General features: G+C 54.5%; 1 protein-coding gene across 1 annotated transcript; it reads left to right on the top strand.

The window, feature by feature from the left end:
- The first annotated feature begins 4,078 nt into the window (after nt 1-4,078).
- On the top strand, nt 4,079-15,958 carry LOC133900171 (uncharacterized). The gene is made up of 3 exons (XM_062341301.1): nt 4,079-4,327; nt 4,391-4,822; nt 15,929-15,958. Exons 1-3 carry the CDS (start codon nt 4,079-4,081, stop codon nt 15,956-15,958), a joined length of 711 nt encoding a protein of 236 aa, XP_062197285.1.
- Nucleotides 15,959-19,532: the final 3,574 nt, after the last annotated feature.

The raw sequence follows: 19,532 nt of genomic DNA on the forward strand, positions 1-19,532 counted from the left end.
AAAAAGAGAGAGGCGTGAAGAGATGACAGCAGGTAGACAATGGAAGGGTGCACGCTGAGTGGGCTCCCCGTCTGCTTTTATACATGGCGGCGGCTCTCAAAAATGGCTCTTCAACTAACTCGTGGCATGACTGGAGTCCACGATCTCCTGCTTTGCCATCACAACGCATTTAATGATAGACGCATGTAGGAGTAGTTGGAGCAGTAACCCAGGGAATTATGCGCATTGCGCCATCATGCACGTATGTTTTCCTAGCACAATCATGACCTCCGGTGAGGAAAAAGATTCTCACCACTACCTGAAATCTCCACTATGACGATCCAACTTTCAAAACCGGTAAACAACAAATCTTATCTTCCCCGTCCTTTTGCAAGAATAGGATGATATTTTTTTTAGGTGACTCATAAATCCTACACAAATGGAATACCTTCTCGAGCTCGCTTGGAAACTCGATGGCATTCAGAACCCCAAATAAATGATCTAAGATTCCCAAGAAACCAGTTGGATGCATCATCCTAATCAGGCATTCGAGTCCTACTCGATGGCACAGTTAGCCAAACTTTTTACCTTTGATGACCAAGTATTTGACTCGTCAAAGCCTCATTTCACATACTGGTGGATGGTTTGATAATAACTAGTATGTAACTACCATATCTGGACACCTCATAGTGCATATATTTATCTTTATCTCTGGAAAAGGGATCCCCAGATAAATAAAAACTGCCTGTGGGCACCCAAAATATCTCAAAAATAGGGAGGTTTATCTTCAAGAATGGGAAAAAAACTCTAGATGATGTATGACACACCCCTTATATATACGGAGCCTGAGGACTCTACGGAGGACAATTTAGCACAAGTTATTAGAAGCCAAGACACAAGCCATCATCTACCTACAGAAGCTCTGCAAGCCTTTCACAGTTAGATCTTCTTTGACTACGCACAAGAAAGTCGCCGAACTACGTTAAAGCTACCTAGGCTAGCCACGCACCTCCTTGTAACAGCCTCAGAGATCAATACAAAGGAAACATGATGTATATCTATTATCCTAATGGAGGCCTGAATCTATATAAAAACCTATATGTGTGCTCTTTAATTCGTCTACTTGAATCATCCACTATCTCTTCTACAAGTTCATACGATCAGTGGTTCACTAATCATCGATAGTTGGGTTATCACCACCGGTTCAAGGCATGAACCGACAATGTTACTTATTTTCACTGCCAGTTCTAGTAGTGATAATCTGGATTATCACTACCGCTAATTCACCGCCTGTTCCAAAACCAACAATGATGCCAATTTTGAACCGATAGTGATAGCCTATTTTGTAGAAGTGCTTGACTTAACAAACTCTCATTGCTAATAAAATGTCAGCTTAGTCTTGCGCTGAAAGCTATATTTCCTCAAGTATTTTGTTATTTCACTACTGTCGGAGGGTTAACTCCTGTCGTAGGGATCCTGGGGGACCCCTTTTTAGAGATTCGGTTGGGGGGATGATCCTGAATATGTTCGTCGGAGAAATAAATGGGTATGAATACGATGGCCCGTGGGGTGGAATGATCTAATGCGGAATGGAGTAAATGCGCTGGTGTTTAGACAGGTTCAGGACGCACGGAGGCGTAACACCCTACTCCTGTATGGATACTATAAATGCCTTGAGAATGTCCCTCAAGGATGTTGCTGGTTACAAGAATGTCTGTCTATCTTAGAGCCTGGGGCTCCTTATTCTTCGGTCTGCGCTTCTCTTTGCTACCTCGAAAACTTCTTCAGCCAAAGACTCCTTTTTCCCCTGAGAGCTCTCCCTTTTGTCTGAAAGAAAAATTCTTTTTCGTTCTCTCCTTCTCCATCTTTTTTTTCGTGTCCGTGCGGCCGGCGGCTTTAAATACCCGCCGGCAGTAGCATGCCCCGAACGGGAGGAGGGCACGAGTTCCAAGATACCATAAATAGAAAGGGTGTCATCATAGCATCTATACGAAGTGACCGGGGGTGGAAAATGCGTCCCACGCCCGGTCATCCGTCACCATAAATGCACTGGCAACGGGCGCCGTGGAGAGGGCCCACCAGGCAGCCGCGGAGCGGCCTGGTGTGCCCGCCCTGTCTTGTTCTCTTGCCACAGCAACGTGGCAGACGGAACGCCTTGGCCCTTACGATGTTATCCTGAGACGGGCCGGATGGCACGGGATGGGACCCGTGCATTCAATGACCCCACGCCCTTCTGCCAGAATGTGGCAGGAACTGACACCGAGCGTGGCGGGAGCAGTTGGAGGTGACAGGCCACGCGCGCTCTTTAAATGCGGCCTTGGGCCTTTGACTGGCTGACACCTCATTAGTGGGCCCCTCGGGGGCCACTGTCAGGGGGCTCTCTGGGTCGTCGGGGAACCGAGTGCTCTGGGGTCACTATTCACCTCCCCGAGCACACTCTCCTGAGAATGCCCTTCTTGGTCCTCGGGGAACCGAGTGCTTGGGGGTACCGTTCACCTCCCCGAGCACTCTCTCCCGGGCACGCTTGTACGGATCCTCGAGGGACCGAGTGCTCGGGGGCCGCTGCACGCAGCCCCGAGCACTCTCTCCCGAAACTTCCTTCAGTGGATCCTCGGGATACTTGGGTGCCCAGGGGGCCGCCGCTCGCGACCTCGGGTACGTTTCTCCCGGTACTTAGCTTTCCTGACCGTCGGGGGACTCAGGTGCTCGGGGGCCACCGTATACCTTCCCGGGCACTTTCTTCTCGGCACTTAGACTTCGTAGATCATCGGGGAACTCGGGTACTCGGGGACCACTAATTGTGGCCTCGAGCGCCCCCTCCCGGGACTTAATCTTTTTTACCTTGCGGAGGAGACTCCACGGGATGGCGCCATGTGGCGGATTGCTGGCCTGGCTCGGGATTCTGGGACCCCCGGTTCCTGATTCACCGACAGCACAAGGGCGCTAAAACCCCTGGACTATCCAGATTCCCGGGGTGGACGAGGCGGCCGGCGAGGAGGCCGCAAGCGATCCGGCATAGACAGGTGGCCCGGGCACCGCAGGTGGCGAGCCGCAGGCCAGCGGTGGGGCTACTGCGGGCAGCAGCCACCAGGCCAGAGAAGGAGGCGCCGCCGACAGCGGGGCGGCGATAGCGTCGGGGAACTGAGGGAAGCGCCCCCGGACTTTCATTCCTACACCGGCGTCCCCGCCGTCACTGTCACATGGCGAGGAGGGAGGGCGGGGCGGTCAGTCATCCAGCGCGGGGCCGTCGGCGGGGGCGGCATCTGTGGTTCTGGAACTAGACTTTGATCTTCTTGGGCCTGGTCTGGAGCCTGGAGACCGCACGGCGGCCCCGTAGAGCCCCCCGTGGAAAAGGAGGTGGGAGGACTCCGGGCCAACGCCATCGGGCCCGGGTTACAAGATCCCGGCATCGAGGTGGCAATACCGAAGACCCACATCTGCGTAAGTTTCCCCCCTTTTTTCCAGAGCATACCTTGCCCGGAGTGACTTTGGAGACTTTCCTTCGTTCTTCTTTTGCAGGCCGCCTACGGGCGCCGTCGGAGACCAAGGACGGCAGGAGGCGTCGAGGCCGGCTCCAGCCCCCGAGCCGAGCGTGCCTGAGCCAAGCGCGCCGGTGGAGCCAGAGCCGCTGAGCGCGCCAGCCGAGACGGAATCACAGGCGCCGCCCAGCCCCGAGCGGGTGGCAGCGGCCGTGCCCGAGCAACCGGCGCCGGCTGAGTCCACCCCGAGTGCGTCGAGCGTGGGGTGGTCGACCTCGTCGTGGGCGGTGCCTGCATGGCAATTTTCGGGGACCCCGAGCCCCTCGGAGGAGGCTCGCAGGGGACCCAGCGCATAGCCGTCGCCCAGCCGGCCCACCGACCCCCTCCTAGTCGTGCTGGGAAGCGCCCGGGAGGTGATCGAGCGGCTGGAGCCGGCCGTGGCAGGAGAGATGACACAGCTTGAGGCAGACCGCGCCGCCCTTGCCGCTGAGAGGGAGCGGCTTGTCGCAGGCTGGAGCCTTTTTGAGGCCCGCGTCGCCGCGGCGCGCACCACCAACGAGAGCGAGTGGCGCGCTCAGGAGGAGGAGCGGAAGGCCCTATAGGGCACTCGCACGGAGGTCATGCAGGAACAGGAAGAAGCCGCCCGCCTGACCGAGGCATCGCAGCAGCAGGCTGCAAAGGGGCTCGCCAGGGAGAGGCAGGCGCAGGCGCGAGAGGAGGTGGTCCTGGCCCGTGAGAGGACGGCGGAGGCCTCCAAGGCTGAATTGGCCCGCCAGAAAGGCGAGGCTGACCAGATCCACGCCGAACTCCAGCACTGGGAGGAGGAGCTCCAGAGCCGGGAGGAGGATGTCACAATCAGGGAGACCGATGTCGGCATCACGACGGCAGATCTGGAAGCCCGGGAGGAACTGCTGATCCTACGGGAGACGGAGGCTGCCGAGGCGGTGCTAGCCTCAGCCGCTCGGGAGGAGCGGGCCGCCAAGTGGGAGTCCGAGCTGACCACCTGCGAGCAAGCCCTCTCCGCCCTCGTGGAGTGGGTAAAGCAGGCTGGAGCCCAGGCGTCCGGCGCGGTCGAGGGACAGGGCCTCGAGGAGCGGCTGCGGAGCGTGACGGAGGAGCTCAAGGCCACCAAGACCGATCAGGCCAGCGTGAAGCGGATGATGGAAGACATCCTCCGGCAAACGCAGAGGTCCATGAGGGTGGCTGGGCTTGGGCGAGTCCATGTGGAGGCAAAGGGGACAGGCCTCGGCCAGGATGCCCTTGGCTTTCAGAGAATCAGCCAACGCCTCGAGGCGCTTCCCCAGGCCGTCCAGGAGCTAGCCGCCCGAAAAGGGCGAGGCTTGGCCCAGGCAGTGGCCGAGCATGTCTTGGCCTACTACCGAAGCTGGGACCCAAACTTCTCGCTGGAACCAGCTCGGGAAGGGGTGGTCGAAGCCAAGGAGGAGGCCGCCCGGGAGGTAGTTCGGGGTGCCGCCGCCGAGGTGGCGGCCTGCTTTACGCGAGAGGCGCCGCCGACTCCAGACCCGGGGAGCAGCAGCGAGGGCTCCGATTTAGAGTAGGCTTTTGTAGTTTTTCTTTTTCTTTGTCTTGATGTACATATGGGAGTGATCCCTCAGAATAGCTATCATTTTTTGTGAATATAATGGAAGCCTTTCTTTGGGGTCGCAACTCCAGTATTCTTCTGAGTGCTTGATGAAGTTTCTGTTCTTTTCACTTGATGCCCCGAGGAGTACTCAGTCAGAGCGGGCCCAACCTTTCCCTCCTCGAGAACGAAGTCACCCCGACCACTCGTCGCCCAAGCAGTGAGGCCTTCTCGGCGCGTTCAGCCCCCGAGCCCTCGCGAGTCCGCAACAGCTAGGTCAAAAGATAAAGGCACGAACTTCCTTGCTCGGGAGATAGATCGATCCAGCACGGAGCACGCCATGACCAGTGAACACTTTCCCACTACGCGACCACTCAGCAAGTAGACTGCAGACACGTGCGGGCGGGAATGCGACCAAGAGTCCCCACGGTTTGGTGGTGCCCGGGCTTAGGACGGACCGGACCGAGCACCGATAGCCCGCCCCTGGGGCCTAGGCTCCGGACTACTTGAGCGGCTCGAGCGATAGGATTACCCGAGAACCCCAGGGACTCGGTAGTGCTCGGGGTCCTTTAAGCGGACCAAACACCACGACCACCATGAAAGACTTCGGTCAGACAATGTCGTACGTACGGTACACCTTTCTACTGACCGTTCTGTCGTTCCGGGAAAAAGTGGACACGTGGCAGGGTTTTATGCGCGAGGAGACCATCTCGTCGAACAGATTAGAGTACGAGGGCCCCCGAGGACAACTCAGGAACAATATATTACTGAATGTAGATTCGTATGAATTTAACCACTCACCAGACAGCTGTCAGCTTTTCGGCCAACCGATCCAGGAGAGGCATACGCTCCGAGCTCGGGGTGCCCGGGAACTTGGTTCCCACGGCTGGGGCGCCCGAGCAGTGGGGGCGCAAGGGGGGCCCCGGATCAGGCGATCCCGACCACTCATGCCTTAGTAGTAGGACCACCCGAGGACCCTTAGGGCCGAGCGGCGACTTAGGCACTGAGGCCCTCGCGGTCGAGCCGCTTTTGCTTTTGATTGTCGATCTATGACTTGAGAAAAATAGAGAAATTCTTTGCTTGGTGCGCTCTGTTAGTGCGGTACTCATTATAGACTGCTCTCGTTTCTCGACCCGAGACCTCTCGAATGCCCAGACCGGCGGACAAAAGCAGGCAGAGGCGTAACCCAGAGATCCTATGGTTCGGTGGCGCCTGGGTATGACAAACCAGACCGAGCACCGACAGCCCGCCCCTGGGGCCTAGGCTCTAGACTACTCGAGCGGCTCGAGCGATAGGATTACCCAAGAACCCCAGGGGCCCGGTAGTGCCCGGGAGACTATCACGACACTGAACACCACAGCCTACCACAATAGACGTAAGTCAGCGGCAACTGCCTGCGTGCATACCGATCGGGATTCTTTTATCAACGGGGAAAATGAGAGAGCGAACTTCTCTCGCACAATCGAGCATCTCACCAGACAGATTAAACATATGGAATCCAGAAAAATGAAATTTTGACATAAGAAAGGCACATTGATATATGTATTGTATTGACAATTTTTTTTACAAGGTTGGGTGACTTACCCAGTTAGTGGTAGCCCCCGGTCAACTTGGGCGGGGGGAAGCCCCCCGCCTGGTTGACCTGAGCCTGCAAACATGGCCATCTACGGGAAGAACTTGCGTAGGTGCTCGATGTTCCACGGGTTGGGGAGTGCCTGCCCATCTTCTGTAGCCAACCGAAAGGAGCCTTCTCGCGGGACACTGATCACGGTAAAGGGGCCTTCCCACATAGGGGACAGTTTATTCCTTCCTTCGCGCGATTGGACGCGTCGGAGAACTAGATCCCCCCCCCCCCTCGAGAGACCGGGCCCGGATGTGACGCTGGTGGTAGCGCTGTAAGCTTTGCTGGTAGCGGGCTGCCCGGACGGCGGCACGTAGCCGGCGCTCTTCCAAATAGTCGACGTCGTCGCGCCTTTGCTGCTCCTGTTCGCCTTCAGAGTACGCATGCACCCGAGGGGAGCCTAGATTGAGCTCGGAGGGGAGGACCGCCTCAGCGTCGTACACAAGGAAGAAAGGAGTCTCCCCGATAGTGCGACTTGGCGTGGTCCGATTGGCCCATAGCACGGCAGGCATCTCGTCGATCCACCCTTTCCCGTGCTTTGCGAGCACGTTGTAGGTCCGGGTTTTGAGCCCCTTCAGTATCTCTGTGTTGGCGTGCTCGACCTACCCATTGCTCCGAGGATGAGCGACAGAGATGAAGCAGAGCTTGATGCCGAGGTCTTCGCAGTAGTCCCCGAATAGGGCACTTGTGAACTGAGTGCCATTGTCGGTGATGATCCGGTTTGGGACACCAAAGCGACTGGTGATACCACGGATAAACTGGAGCACCGTGTTCTTGGTCACCTTGACAACTGGAACCGCCTTTGGGCACTTGGTTAATTTGTCGATGGCGACGTATAGGTACTCATAGCCCCCGATTGCTCGGGGGAATGGACCCAGAATGTCCATCCCCCAGACCATAAAGGGCCATGACAGGAGGATGGTTTGAAGAGCCTGAGCTGGCTGGTGAATCTGCTTTGCGTGGAACTAGCACGCCCTGCAGCGCCGAACCAGCTCGGAAGCATCCTGGATGGCTATAGGCCAGTAGAAACCTAGCCGGAAGGCCTTCCCGACCAACATGCGGATCGATGCATGGCCACCACACTCGCCCTCATGGACCTCAGCGAGAAGCTCGCCGCCTTCTACCCGGGTGATGCATTTCAGGAGGATGTCACCTACGCTACTCTAGTAGAGATCCCCATCTACTATGACATAGCGTTTGGACTGCCGAGCAACTCTTTCAGCAGAAGCCTCATCCCCGGGGAGGAACTTTTCCTTCAAGTACCCTTGGATTTTGTCCATCCACGAGGCATCTTGAGAACTGACAGCAAGCGCAGCGCACTCGCCGGACGGCGGCACCCTGTCGGGGCTTCCCACTTAGGGCGCCGCCAGGGTCCCCTCAATTGAGCTCGAGGGTTCCCCTTCGTCCTGTTCGGTAGGCAGGACGGAAGGCTGTGTAAGTCTTTCTTCAAAGACTCCGGCAAGGACGCGTGCACGGGAGGAGGCCAGGCGAGAGAGGTCATCGGCCAGAGTGTTGTCGCGGCGAGAGATGTACCGCAGCTCTAGGCTGTCGAAGCGCTTCTCCAGCTTCCTGACTGCCGCCACGTACGCTGCCATTTGACGATCCGTGCACTGGTACTCTTTCGATACCTGGTTGACCACCAGCTGGGAGTCTCCCTTGACCAGGAGGCAATGAATCCCGAGGCCCACCGCGCCTCAGAGGCCGGCGATGAGGCTCTCATATTCCGCCATGTTGTTGAATGCGTGGAACTGCAGCTGCACGATGTACCGGAGTTCTTCACCCGTTGGGGAGGTGAGAACCACTCCGGCCCCCGCGCCTTTCAGCGTGAGGGAACCGTCGAAGTGCATAATCCAGTACCCGGGCGAATCATGCCCAGGATATGTGGACATTTCTTCTTGGACAACCTCAGGGACAGGTGTCCACTCTGCCACGAAGTCAGAGAGCACCTAGCTTTTGATTGCCTGGCAGCTGACAAAGTGCAGGTCAAACTCCGCCAGCTCCACCGCCCACTTGACGACACGCTCGGTGCCTTCTTGGTTCCAGGGGATGGGCCCCAGTGGGTACGTAGTAACCACCGAGACCTTGTGCGCCTAGAAGTAGTGGCGCAGCTTTCAGGAAGCGATGAGCATGGCGTAGAGCAGCTTCTGAGCTTGGGGGTATCTTGTCTTGGCCTCCCGGAGGACTTCACTGACGAAGTACACCGGTCACTATACCCGGCGGGCCCGGACTGTGGCTTCACCCGAGGGCCCGCTACAGCCCCCGAGCTCGGCGACGTGGTCGGGGCTGACCGGGTGCTCGGGCTCAATTCCCTGGTCGGGAGGAGCCAAGTGCTCGGCCTCGACTCCCTGGTTGGGAGGAGCTAAGTGCTCGGGCTCGACCCCCTGCTCGGGGGGAGCCAAGTACTCGGGCTCAACCCCCTGCTCGGGGGGAGCCGTGAGGACGGCGGAGTGCTCGGGGGCGGTAGGGAATTGGGACCCAGCACCTAACCCCGTGCACTCATCGTGCTCCACCACCAGTACCATGCTCACGACCAGAGGAGTGGCCGAGATGTAGAGCAGTAGTGGCTCGCCTTTGGAGGGGGCCACCAGTATGGGTGGTGAGGTGAGATACTTCTTCAGATCGCGGAAGGCCTGCTCGGCCTCTGGCGTCCAGTCGAAACCACCGGTCTTCTTCAGAAGCTTGAAAAGGGGGAGTCCTCGCTCCCCGAGTTTGGAGATGAAGTGCCTGAGGGTCGCCATGCAGCCGGCGAGACGCTGAACCTCCTAGAGTCGAGCCGGGGGTCGCATTTGCTCGATGGCCCGGATCTTCTCTGGATTGGCCTCGATCCCTCGGCTGGAAACCAAGAAACCGAGGAGCTTGCCCGCAGGCACCCCGAAGACGCACTTCTCAGGGTTGAGCTTCAGGCGGGTAGTGCGGAGACTGTTGAAAGTCTCAGCAAGATCTTCGAGCAGGGTGGTGTGGTCTCGGGATTTGACCACGAGATCATCGATGTAGGCCTCGACGTTGCGGCCAACCTGCGAATCAAGGGTGATGTGGATAGCGCGCTGGAAAGAAGACCCAGCGTTGCGTAAACCAAAAGGCATCGATACATAGCAATAAGTCCCCACCGGAGTGGTGAAAGCAGTTTTTTCTTCATCCTCTATGGTCATGCGAATCTGGTGATAACCAGAGTTTGCATCTAAAAAACACAAAAGATCACATCCCGCGATTGCATCTACAATCTGATCTATGCGGGGCAAAGGAAAAAGATCTTTGGGGCAAGCCTTGTTTAGATCGGTGTAGTCCACGCACATGCGGAGCTTGCTGTTGGCCTTCGGGACGATAACTGGGTATGCCAGCCACTCAGGGTGGAGGGCCTCTCGGATGAATCCGGCATCAAGGAGCTTGCTGACTTGCTCCCGAATGAACTCCTGGCGCTCGGGCGCCTGCCGCCGGACCTTCTGCTTCACCGGGCGTGCATCCGGGCGCACAGCCATGTGGTACTCGATCACCTCCCTAGGGATCCCGGGCATATCGAACGGCTGCCATGCAAACACGTCGATGTTAGCCTGGAAGAAGGTGACGAGCGCACTTTCCTATTTGCCGCCCAAGTCACCGCCGATTCGGACGACCTGGGAGGCGTCTTCGCCCACCACGACCTCCTTCGTAGGAACGGAGGCGTCGGCAGCGAGTCGGGGTTTGGATGAAGAGGGTCCCGGGCCCCCTGGACGACCTTCGACCTCGGCTCAGGCTGAGACCAAGGCCGAGTATAACTGCTCGGTGCAGGAGGCGGTGCTGCTGGTCTCGGTGGACACGGAGATGGGGCCTGCTGGGCCCGGCGCATAGTGCGTGACCACCATGAATCGAGCAAGTGCCGGGCGCCCGAGGATGGCGTTGTAGGGGAGGGGGAGCTCCACGATGTCAAAGATGACGTTCTTCGTCGGAAGTTGTCCCGGCTCCCGAATGTTACGGGCAACTCGACCTGCCCGAGGGGCAGGGAATACCCGGGTGTCACCCCGTAAAACGGGAGCGACTGCTTTAGGCGCTTGAAGGGCACCTGCAGCTTCTCGAAAGCCTCCTTGGAGAGGAGGTTAAGGCCTACGCCTCCGTCGATCAGCACCCTACTGACCTTCACATTGCAGATGGTGGGGGACACTACCAGGGGTAGTCGCCCCACGCCTGCAGTACTAGCGGGGTGATCGGCCAAACTGAATGTGATCGGGGCGTCCGACCACTTCAGGGGCCTTATGGCCTCTTCACTCGGGGTCGCTGAGCACACCTCGCGCCGCCTAGTTTTGACGCTGCGGCGGGAGGAGGGCGTGTACGCGTCTCCATCGATGAAGGCGACGGTGTGCTCAGGCTCTTGGAAGCCGAGCTCTGGGTTGTTGGGGGCGGCTTCATCGTCGCCACCCTGGCGGGGCTCCTCGCGGTCCCTTTGGCGCCGCTCGATGAGGCCCTTGACCGTGCGGCACTCTGTGAGGTCATGCCACCTGGTCTGGTTAATCGAGCACCACTTCCCTGGCTCGGACGCCGCAGGAGCGGGGGCCCTTGCCGGAGCGGGAGCCCTTGCGGGAGCCGGAGCCCTTGCGGGAGCCAGAGCCCTAGGAAGGGCTCGGGCTGGAGCCCTTGTGGGCGCGGACCGTCTATCGGCGGTCGCCTAGCATGCTGGCCCGCGATCAGGCTCCTGGGCTGGCCCACGGGCGGGGCCCTGGGCTGGCTCGACGGGGATAGCCTTGCGCCTCCTTCTCTTTTTCTTTTCCTACCTGTCGGAGCGGGAAGGACCTGGTTGATCAGCGGCGGGGTGCTCAGGGCGCGGAACGTGCCACGCCCGAGCTTCCGCTGCCTTGGCGCACTTGTCGGCCAGCGCGAAAAGTTTCACGGTGGTCTCGACCTCGTGCGTGCCTAGCTTCTTGAGCATCCGCTCGTCGCGGACGCCCTTCCGGAATGCGACAATGACGGCGTGGGGGGTTATCCGCGGGATAGTGTTGCGGACCTAGCTGAAGTGCTGAATAAAGCGTCGCAGCATCTCCCCCTCCTGCTGCTTGACGGCGTGGAGGTCGCACTCCAAGCCGGGTCGCTTGAATGTGCCCTAAAAATTAGCCACGAACTGGTGGCAAAGATCATCCCAGGAGCTGATAGATCCTGGGGGTAAGTTCATAAGCCAAGAGCGGGCAGAGCCCCTCAAGGCAACATGAAAGTAGTTAGCCATCACCTTTTCGCTGCCACCAGCCACCTGGACGGCGGTGGTGTATATCTGGAGGAACTCGACGGGGTCGATTGACCCGTCGTACTTCTCTGGTAGCTCGGGGCGGAACTTGGTGGGCCATTTGACCCGGCGGAGCTCACTGGTGAAGGCACGGCACCCGGTGCCGTACCCTACGGCGCGGGCAGCGCCCTTGGGCAGTGAACGCCGGCGAGCCGAGGAGCCCCGGCGATCATGGGCTGGCAAAGAGGAAGCCTGGTCCTCAGCTTCAGCCTCCTGCCGGGTCTCCCGCTGGCGCTCGAGAGTGACGCGCGCGTCTTCGATGCCCCTCCGCTCGTTGAGGTGTAAGCGGAGGTCCTGGGTTCCGGAAGTGGCCAGGGGGGCGGCGCTCCGCCCTGGAGGCCCCCCAGCCAGCACGAACGCCACCCGACGATGGGCCGGTCCTAGCAGCGCCACACTGGGTGGTGGCGCGGGAACTCTCGGCCAGCACCTGGCGGCGGGCAGTGCCGACCAGGGCGGCGACTTCCTGGAGCCAGCGGCCCTCCAGGGTTTCCCCCGCCGCCTAGACTGGCGGATGCCTGAGGAGAGCGTGCGCCGCAAGCAGCGCGCTCCCGGGACTGGCCTCACCGAAGGCGAGTCTACGCCGGAGAGGTGCCCGGCGTTGTCCAAACGCGGACCTGGCGGCAGGAGTTTCAGCCGCCTCCGCCTGCGGGGGGTTGGGTGGTTCACCGGCGATGGCAGCGGCGGCCCTGCTGGGCCCAGTGCCCTGGTCCCCTTGAGAGGGGAACGCCGCGCGTGCAGATCGCGGCTGCTGTTGGGACGCAGCAGCGACTAGGGCCTCCTGTGCGAGGGGCTCCATTTCCCCGCTGGAGCTGGAGCCGGAACGCTGGAGGCGATGACCACTGGCTATTTTTTCTACAGAAGGAAACAAACAAACAAATTCAGGGATGCTTCCCCCCTACCTGGCGCGCCGGCTGTCGGAGGGTTAACTCCTGTCGCAGGGATCCTGGGGGACCCCTTTTTAGAGATTCAGTCGGGGGGATGATCCTGAATATGTTCATCGGAGAAATAAATGGGTATGAATACGATGGCCGGTGGGGTGGAATGATCTAATGCGGAACGGAGTAAATGCGCTGGTGTTTAGACAGGTTCGGGCCGCACGGAGGCGTAACACCCTACTCCTGTATGGATACTATAAATGCCTTGAGAATGTCCCTCAAGGGTGTTGCTGGTTACAAGAATGTCTATCTATCTTAGAGCTTGGGGCTCCTTGTTCTTCGGTCTGCGCTTCACTTCGCTACCTCAAAAACTTCTTCAGCCAAAGACTCCTTTTTCCCCTGAGAGCTCTCCCTTTTGTCTGAAAGAAAAACTCTTTTTCATTCTCTCCTTCTCCCTCTTTTTTTTCGTGTCTGAGCTGCCGGCGGCTTTAAATACCCACCGGCAGTAGCGTGCCTCGAACGGGAGGAGGGCACGAGTTCCATGATACCATAAATGGAAAGGGCGTCATCATAGCCTCTGTGCAAAGTGACCGGGGGTGGAAAATGCGTCCCACGCCTGGTCATCCGTCACCATAAATGCACTGGCAACGGGCCGTGGAGAGGGCCCACTGGGCAGCTGCGGAGCGGCCCGGCGTGCCCGCCCTGTCTTGTTCTCCTGCCACAGCAGCGCGGTAGACGGAACGGCTTGGCCCTTACGACGTTATCCCGAGACGGGCCGGATGGTACGGAATGGGACCCGTGCATTCAATGACCCCACGCCATTCTGCCAGAATGTGGCAGGAACTGACACCGAGCGTGGCGGGAGCAGTTGGAGGTGACAGGCCACGCGCGCTCTTTAAATGCGGCCTTGGGCCTTTCACTGGCTGACACCTCATCAGTGGGCCCCTCGGGGGCCACTGTCAGGGGGCTCTCTGGGTCGTCGCGGAATCGAGTGCTCGGGGGTCACTGTTCACCTCCCCGAGCACTCTCTCCCGAGAATGCCCTTCTTGGTCCTCGGGGAACCGAGTGCTCAAGGGTACCGTTCACCTCCCCGAGCACTCTCTCCCGAGCACGCTTGTACGGATCCTCGGGGGATCGAGTGCTCAAGGGCCGTTGCACGCAGCCCCGAGCAGTCTCTCTCGGAACTTCCTTTAGTGGATCCTCGGGATACTTGGGTGCCCAGGGGTCCGCTACTCGCGGCCCCGGGCACGTTTCTCCCGGTACTTAGCTTTCCTGACCGTCGGGGGACTCGGGTGCTCGGGGGCCACCGTATACCTTCCCGAGCACTTTCTTCCCGGCACTTAGACTTCGTAGATCATCGGGGAACTCGGGTACTCGGGGACCACTGACTGTGGCCCCGAGCGCCCTCTCCTGGGACTTAATCTTTTTTACCTTGCGGAGGAGACTCCGCGGGATGGTGCCATGTGGCGGATTGCTGGCCTAGCTCGGGATTCCGGGACCCCCGGTTCCTGATTCACCGACAACTATCATATAGAACAATTTTCTTAATGCAAATATTGCAATTACACAATATTCCTGGTCGACATCATGGATAAGTGAACCAATCATGTATAATCGTATCATTATATCTGTAGGAGACACTTGGATGTTTTAGTGGTTAGATATTGTGCCCCTCCCAGCGGGGAATCTGTTTCATCTCTCAATAATCAACCTAGATAGAGTGCAGAATGCGAGATATGATCACATAGTGTGAGAGTATATGATCACATAGTGTGAGAGATCATGTGTGATAGAAAATTGGTTTAGTGATAAAATTGGCAAAGCAAAGTAATTTAGGATTATAGCGTTGGTGATGTGCATGTGTTGATAATATGTTTCTTGTATGTATTACTACAGAACTGCCGATCACTGTCAATTCCAAATCAGCACCATTGCCGTTTTTGGAACCGACGGTGGATAAGTGGCAGTGATAGTCTATCACTGCCAAGCATTATCACTGCCAGGTTCCCAGCCGGTAGTGATGCATTTTTCAGAGAACAAAAAGAAAAGAATAAAAAGCCATACAACAGAGCTCGTTGTCATGGATCCCGTCATAACCCTTCCCACCACACGCCTCCACAGATGCCTCCATCATTGCCCTTCTAATGTTGCCCCTCCATGGATTCGGTAGCTACCGCTCTTCCAGTGTCACCCCTCCATGGATCCAGCCGTCGCTCCATAGATATCAGCTTACCTCTTCATGGACCTCGGAGAAGCAGCTGGACACAAGCTCATCCGCCCTCCCGTGCATGATCCACCGTTAGGGACAAGCACCCACAGGCTCCACACGAGCCCCTCGGGGACGAGCGCGTGTAGGAGGCGAGGGTGATCAGCGTTGCATCACCCTAAATTCTCATGATCTTCTAGGATTCTAGGCTGAATATGCTATCAATCAAATCCACCAAAACTATAAAGCGACATGACTCGAAGAGTGAGGAGAGGGGGCAGGAGGATCCACGAACCTACTTGTAGTGGAGCTTGATGGTATAGGAGAGCAGCATGGGCATGATGCCCCCGCGTTGGAGCACGAGACGATGACGATGGAGGAGTGCAGGAGCTCATCGGACACCCATGTCATGTTGGGCATCCAGAGCGACGATGATGCAGACACCACTAGGACCTCCGATCGCCACTCGGGCGCCTGCACTACCTCGCCCTCGGGCCAGGACTTCTCAAGAGGAAGAGAAGAAATGAGGGGGGAGACTTAGAGATAAGGAGCGGCCGATGGGGACTTATATGTTCCAGGTCAAGTTGATTCACTGCCGATTCATGTAAAAAAACCGGTAGTGATATTATCATTATCATATTTTATTTAGAACCGGTAGTAATATTGTAGTATCCCTGTTGGTTTTTTACATGAACCGATAGTAATACTGTTTTTCTTACAAACTAACAGTGATAATCTTATTATTGTTGGTTCTTTATGAACCAGCAGTGATAACTCGTCAAGAATAAGATGATAGTAGTGATATGCTCATGTTAGTATAGTAATATTTGTAATTTTTGTATATGTAATGCACTCATGTGAGTGATATTGTGTGGATTGATGCGAGTTAAACTTGGAGAAACTTATGCTCAGAATTAATTGTTTGTTTTAATCATATGCAGGGGTATCTTGAGGGTGGATGTGGTTGGTGATTGTGCACGCGGTTAGAAGGTCACACTGTATATTTAAGATATACAATAGTACATGTGAGATGTACGGACTATGATATAATAGAGATAGATCGCACTATAAAAAATAAATAAAAGATATACTGTCTATGATTTGGATGATACGTGACAGACAGACAGACGTCTGCAAGGTGTTAGTTTCTTATTTGACTCGGTTGTAGCTAGCAATTGGAGTCATCTTGGCCTCTTGAGTAGTTCGAAATGCATGCATGCATACACGATAGATTCCCACGGGTTGGGACTTGGGAGTCGTGTACGTGAGCTACCTGGTGGTGTGCTACCGAACAAAAAATGGGCATGGGCCCTAGCGGTTGCATCATTCTTCCTGTAAGGAGTCCTGCTGCCCACGGCGGGCTCAAAAGTCATTGGTGTGTATAAATAATTTTTCTATATGTAATATTACGTATCAAGTATTCGGTTAGTAGATATATATCAGATATTCAGTTAAGCTCACACCAGATGCAGCCCAACTGCCGAAGGCCATTGCCCAGTCCCTACTCCCCACCCTCAGTCCCCTGGCCTGACACAGTGATGCCTGACGGTCTATGCTCACGACTCCACCGGACGCACGAGTGACAAGTCCACATCTGACATCTCTACGAAACCACAAGTCCACGAAGCACGAACACGAATCAGTACGTCTAAGATATGGAGGGGTGAGAGTGGCGGTGGTGTGGGCATGAGCGTGAGGTTGGTGGAAGCGAGAGGCGGCGCCGGTGAGGGATGAGCTAGGCCCAGGCGGTCCACGGGGCACGGGCACTGCGGCGGCGGGGTGCAGCCGCGGTGGCACTGGCTCAAGCGCTGCAGGACGCGGCCGTGGCGGCGCGATTGGGCAGGTACGGTTTCCCCGATTGCGCCTGCATCTATGTTTTTTGTTTACTGTCGTCTGATGCAGGCAGTAGCAGTGGTACACGGCTAGACGGCTCGTCCTTTCTCCCATTACAGTAAGCTTCCATAGAAAGGCCATCTTGGCATCTTCCAACGGATAAGAAATTTATTGTTCTTACTGTCCATATTATAATCACAGTTCACAAGAGTCGTTTGTATCAATCAGACAATCACGAGCACTTCGGTAGTTTAACTAAACCAAAATTGTGCTGTTAATCATGGCCTTGTGTCTCACGGTAATTTGGTATCAAGAATTTCTTTTTTTATTATTAGATAACTATGTGGGAATCCAACAACCTTCTCGCCTTCTCGGCACTCAAATACTCAATAGGCATTTAACTATTAACTCTGGTGCACTTCATTGAATATTGTTATCTAGGAAATATACACATTGAATCGTTTTTGTTGGTTCTGTCCTGTTCACTGGCAACAGGGCATTAACCGGTTAATTCTGCTTTATTACCAGTAGTGCATTAAATAGTTAGAAACTTATCTAGCCAGGTCTCGCTTCTTGAGTTCTTGAGTTTACAACATATTTGATATTTGTCTGCTGTTTCCCTTCATACACAGAGCTTTTCATCCAGGTTTGGTGACCACGCAGAGAAAGCTTAGGGAATTTAGCTTTTGGCAAGCAGATATATAGATTTAAATGCTTGATTTAAAAGCTTAGGGAATTTAATTTTTTAGTTCTTTTATATTACCTTAGATGTTATTATTATTATGAATAATTTTTATCTTGGATTTTATCGTTATTTAATATTTATGGTTATAAAATATCAGCTATATATAATACTGTATATACACCTAAATTCAAAATGTTCAACCTGTCACTGCTGCTGCCAATTAAAAAGGAGAAATCTTTTCCACGTGGCTGGTGGCGTTGGAGTCCGAGATGGACACGTCTTGCGCTGCGATTCGGTTGAGGCGACTGTCCAGCCGGTAATAAAATCTCGGGCATGTTGTCCTCGGTGGATCAACATGCAGATAGACGGACAGAGAGAATAGAGATCAGAAAAATAGATGACTCATATAAGGTTTGAGATTTAGTAGAAATCATCGTAGGGATGCTGTATACATGTATTTTCTGAACTTATCCATACAATAAAGATTATATTTTGTAAGTTGATGAGCTGATGATTTATTTTTTCTATGTGTTCTTCGTTCTTGTCTTTCGGTTTAAGTTTTGGAGGATTCATTGGTTTGGCATATTTTGTCTTAGTTTGATCTTTGTAAATCATCCTAAGCATCTAGATAAGGTTTAAAAAGTTTGATCGGTTAAATTTTCATAATTCTACTTAATTATAAAATGAGTGTTTAATCTATTTTCGTCACCATCTATAACAGACTGCTTGCAAAATTATAACTATTGATCTAAAAATCTTATTGACCCGATTCTTGTTGTGTTAATTCTATAATATTGTATAATTGCTATTGTCAAAATTTAAAGGTAATCGGACTTAAGGATTTTTCTGTACATTGTTTTTAGTGATTTAATAGTAGTCTGTCTAGAACAGCAATCACCCTCCCCTGATCGCCTATTTAATAAGTAATGGTTCCTACACATAGTTTGTCCACGGTATTTTCTTTTGTGCAGTAAGCACAGAGTGAACTATTTTTTTACCTTTTACTCTTTTTTTTGTAATTGCTTTATACAACTTCGAGTCTCATAAAGTATATCATGTAACCAATTCCAATGTATTCTCGCAGAGGAGAATTAATTAAGAATTTTGATATTTGACGACTCATTTGTAAACTTCAGTGAAGTATATGTAATATCTAGAATTCGTAGGGGGCAGAGGTACGGTTTCCTACTATAAAGTTTGCGTTTGTAAATTTCTAAAGTATATTAAAACAATATTGTTCCGTACTGCTAGTAGATCACACAATACAGTTCCCTACTCTTACAAGAGCCACCATATTGAAAGATCACACAATACAGTTCCCTACTCTTACAAGAGCTACCAGACTGAAAAATCACCCAAGCTCTTGATTTGAAGCTTGAGTAGAACCTTCGTAAACTAAAAGTCTATCTGCTCCTACTGTTTCAAAGGCAGGCCAACAAAGTGAGCAATATGCAAAGGTCTCATGCTAGTTTACTACTGATTGTGTTTACTGAAAACAGTCTTTTGCACAAGACGGACGCACAAACTGCACTTCAGTCCCAACCAAACCGCTAGAGATCCAATCCATACATCACTGTGCCAAGAGCCAGATATGTACCATTCAGACTCTTGCACACATGTCAGAATGAACACTGGATCTGATGTACCCCCATGCAAACCCTTATGCATCAATCATACAAGAAAATGGCGAAATGGTGTATCAAAGTTCATAAACAGGGAAATAAGAACGATTCCCAGCTGAAGTGCATCCATCCTACTGCGGACAATGGCATGTGTAGCCAGGGCCATCCCTGTCACTGGATCTTCCTCTGCAATCAGGCCACCAACAAGAGTTCAAGAGCCAGCATGATTAGGGGGGCAAGTCCCCATTGTGCACTCAACCGGTTCCTAACATAACATCACATCACAGGTGATATTGTCACTGATACGTGAGCCAATTTTTAGTGGGCCTCACGTGTCAGCGACGACATGAACGGTGACATTGCGTCAGAGGATCTCTCTCCGTTGTGCACCACAAATAGAGCCAC

This window comes from Phragmites australis, chromosome 19, assembly GCF_958298935.1.
Source record: "Phragmites australis chromosome 19, lpPhrAust1.1, whole genome shotgun sequence".
In the NCBI taxonomy this organism is placed as follows: domain Eukaryota; kingdom Viridiplantae; phylum Streptophyta; class Magnoliopsida; order Poales; family Poaceae; genus Phragmites; species Phragmites australis.

What these genes read in the sequence shown, in the direction of transcription:
- LOC133900171 (XM_062341301.1), top strand. Translation starts at nt 4,079, where the DNA reads ATGCAGGAACAGGAAGAAGCCGCCCGCCTGACCGAGGCATCGCAGCAG. An exon ending in TCACAATCAGGGAGACCGAT is followed by an intron (nt 4,328 to 4,390) that starts GTCGGCATCACG and finishes CGGGAGACGGAG; the next exon opens with GCTGCCGAGGCGGTGCTAGC. An exon ending in CCCAGGCAGTGGCCGAGCAT is followed by an intron (nt 4,823 to 15,928) that starts GTCTTGGCCTAC and finishes AATCATATGCAG; the next exon opens with GGGTATCTTGAGGGTGGATG.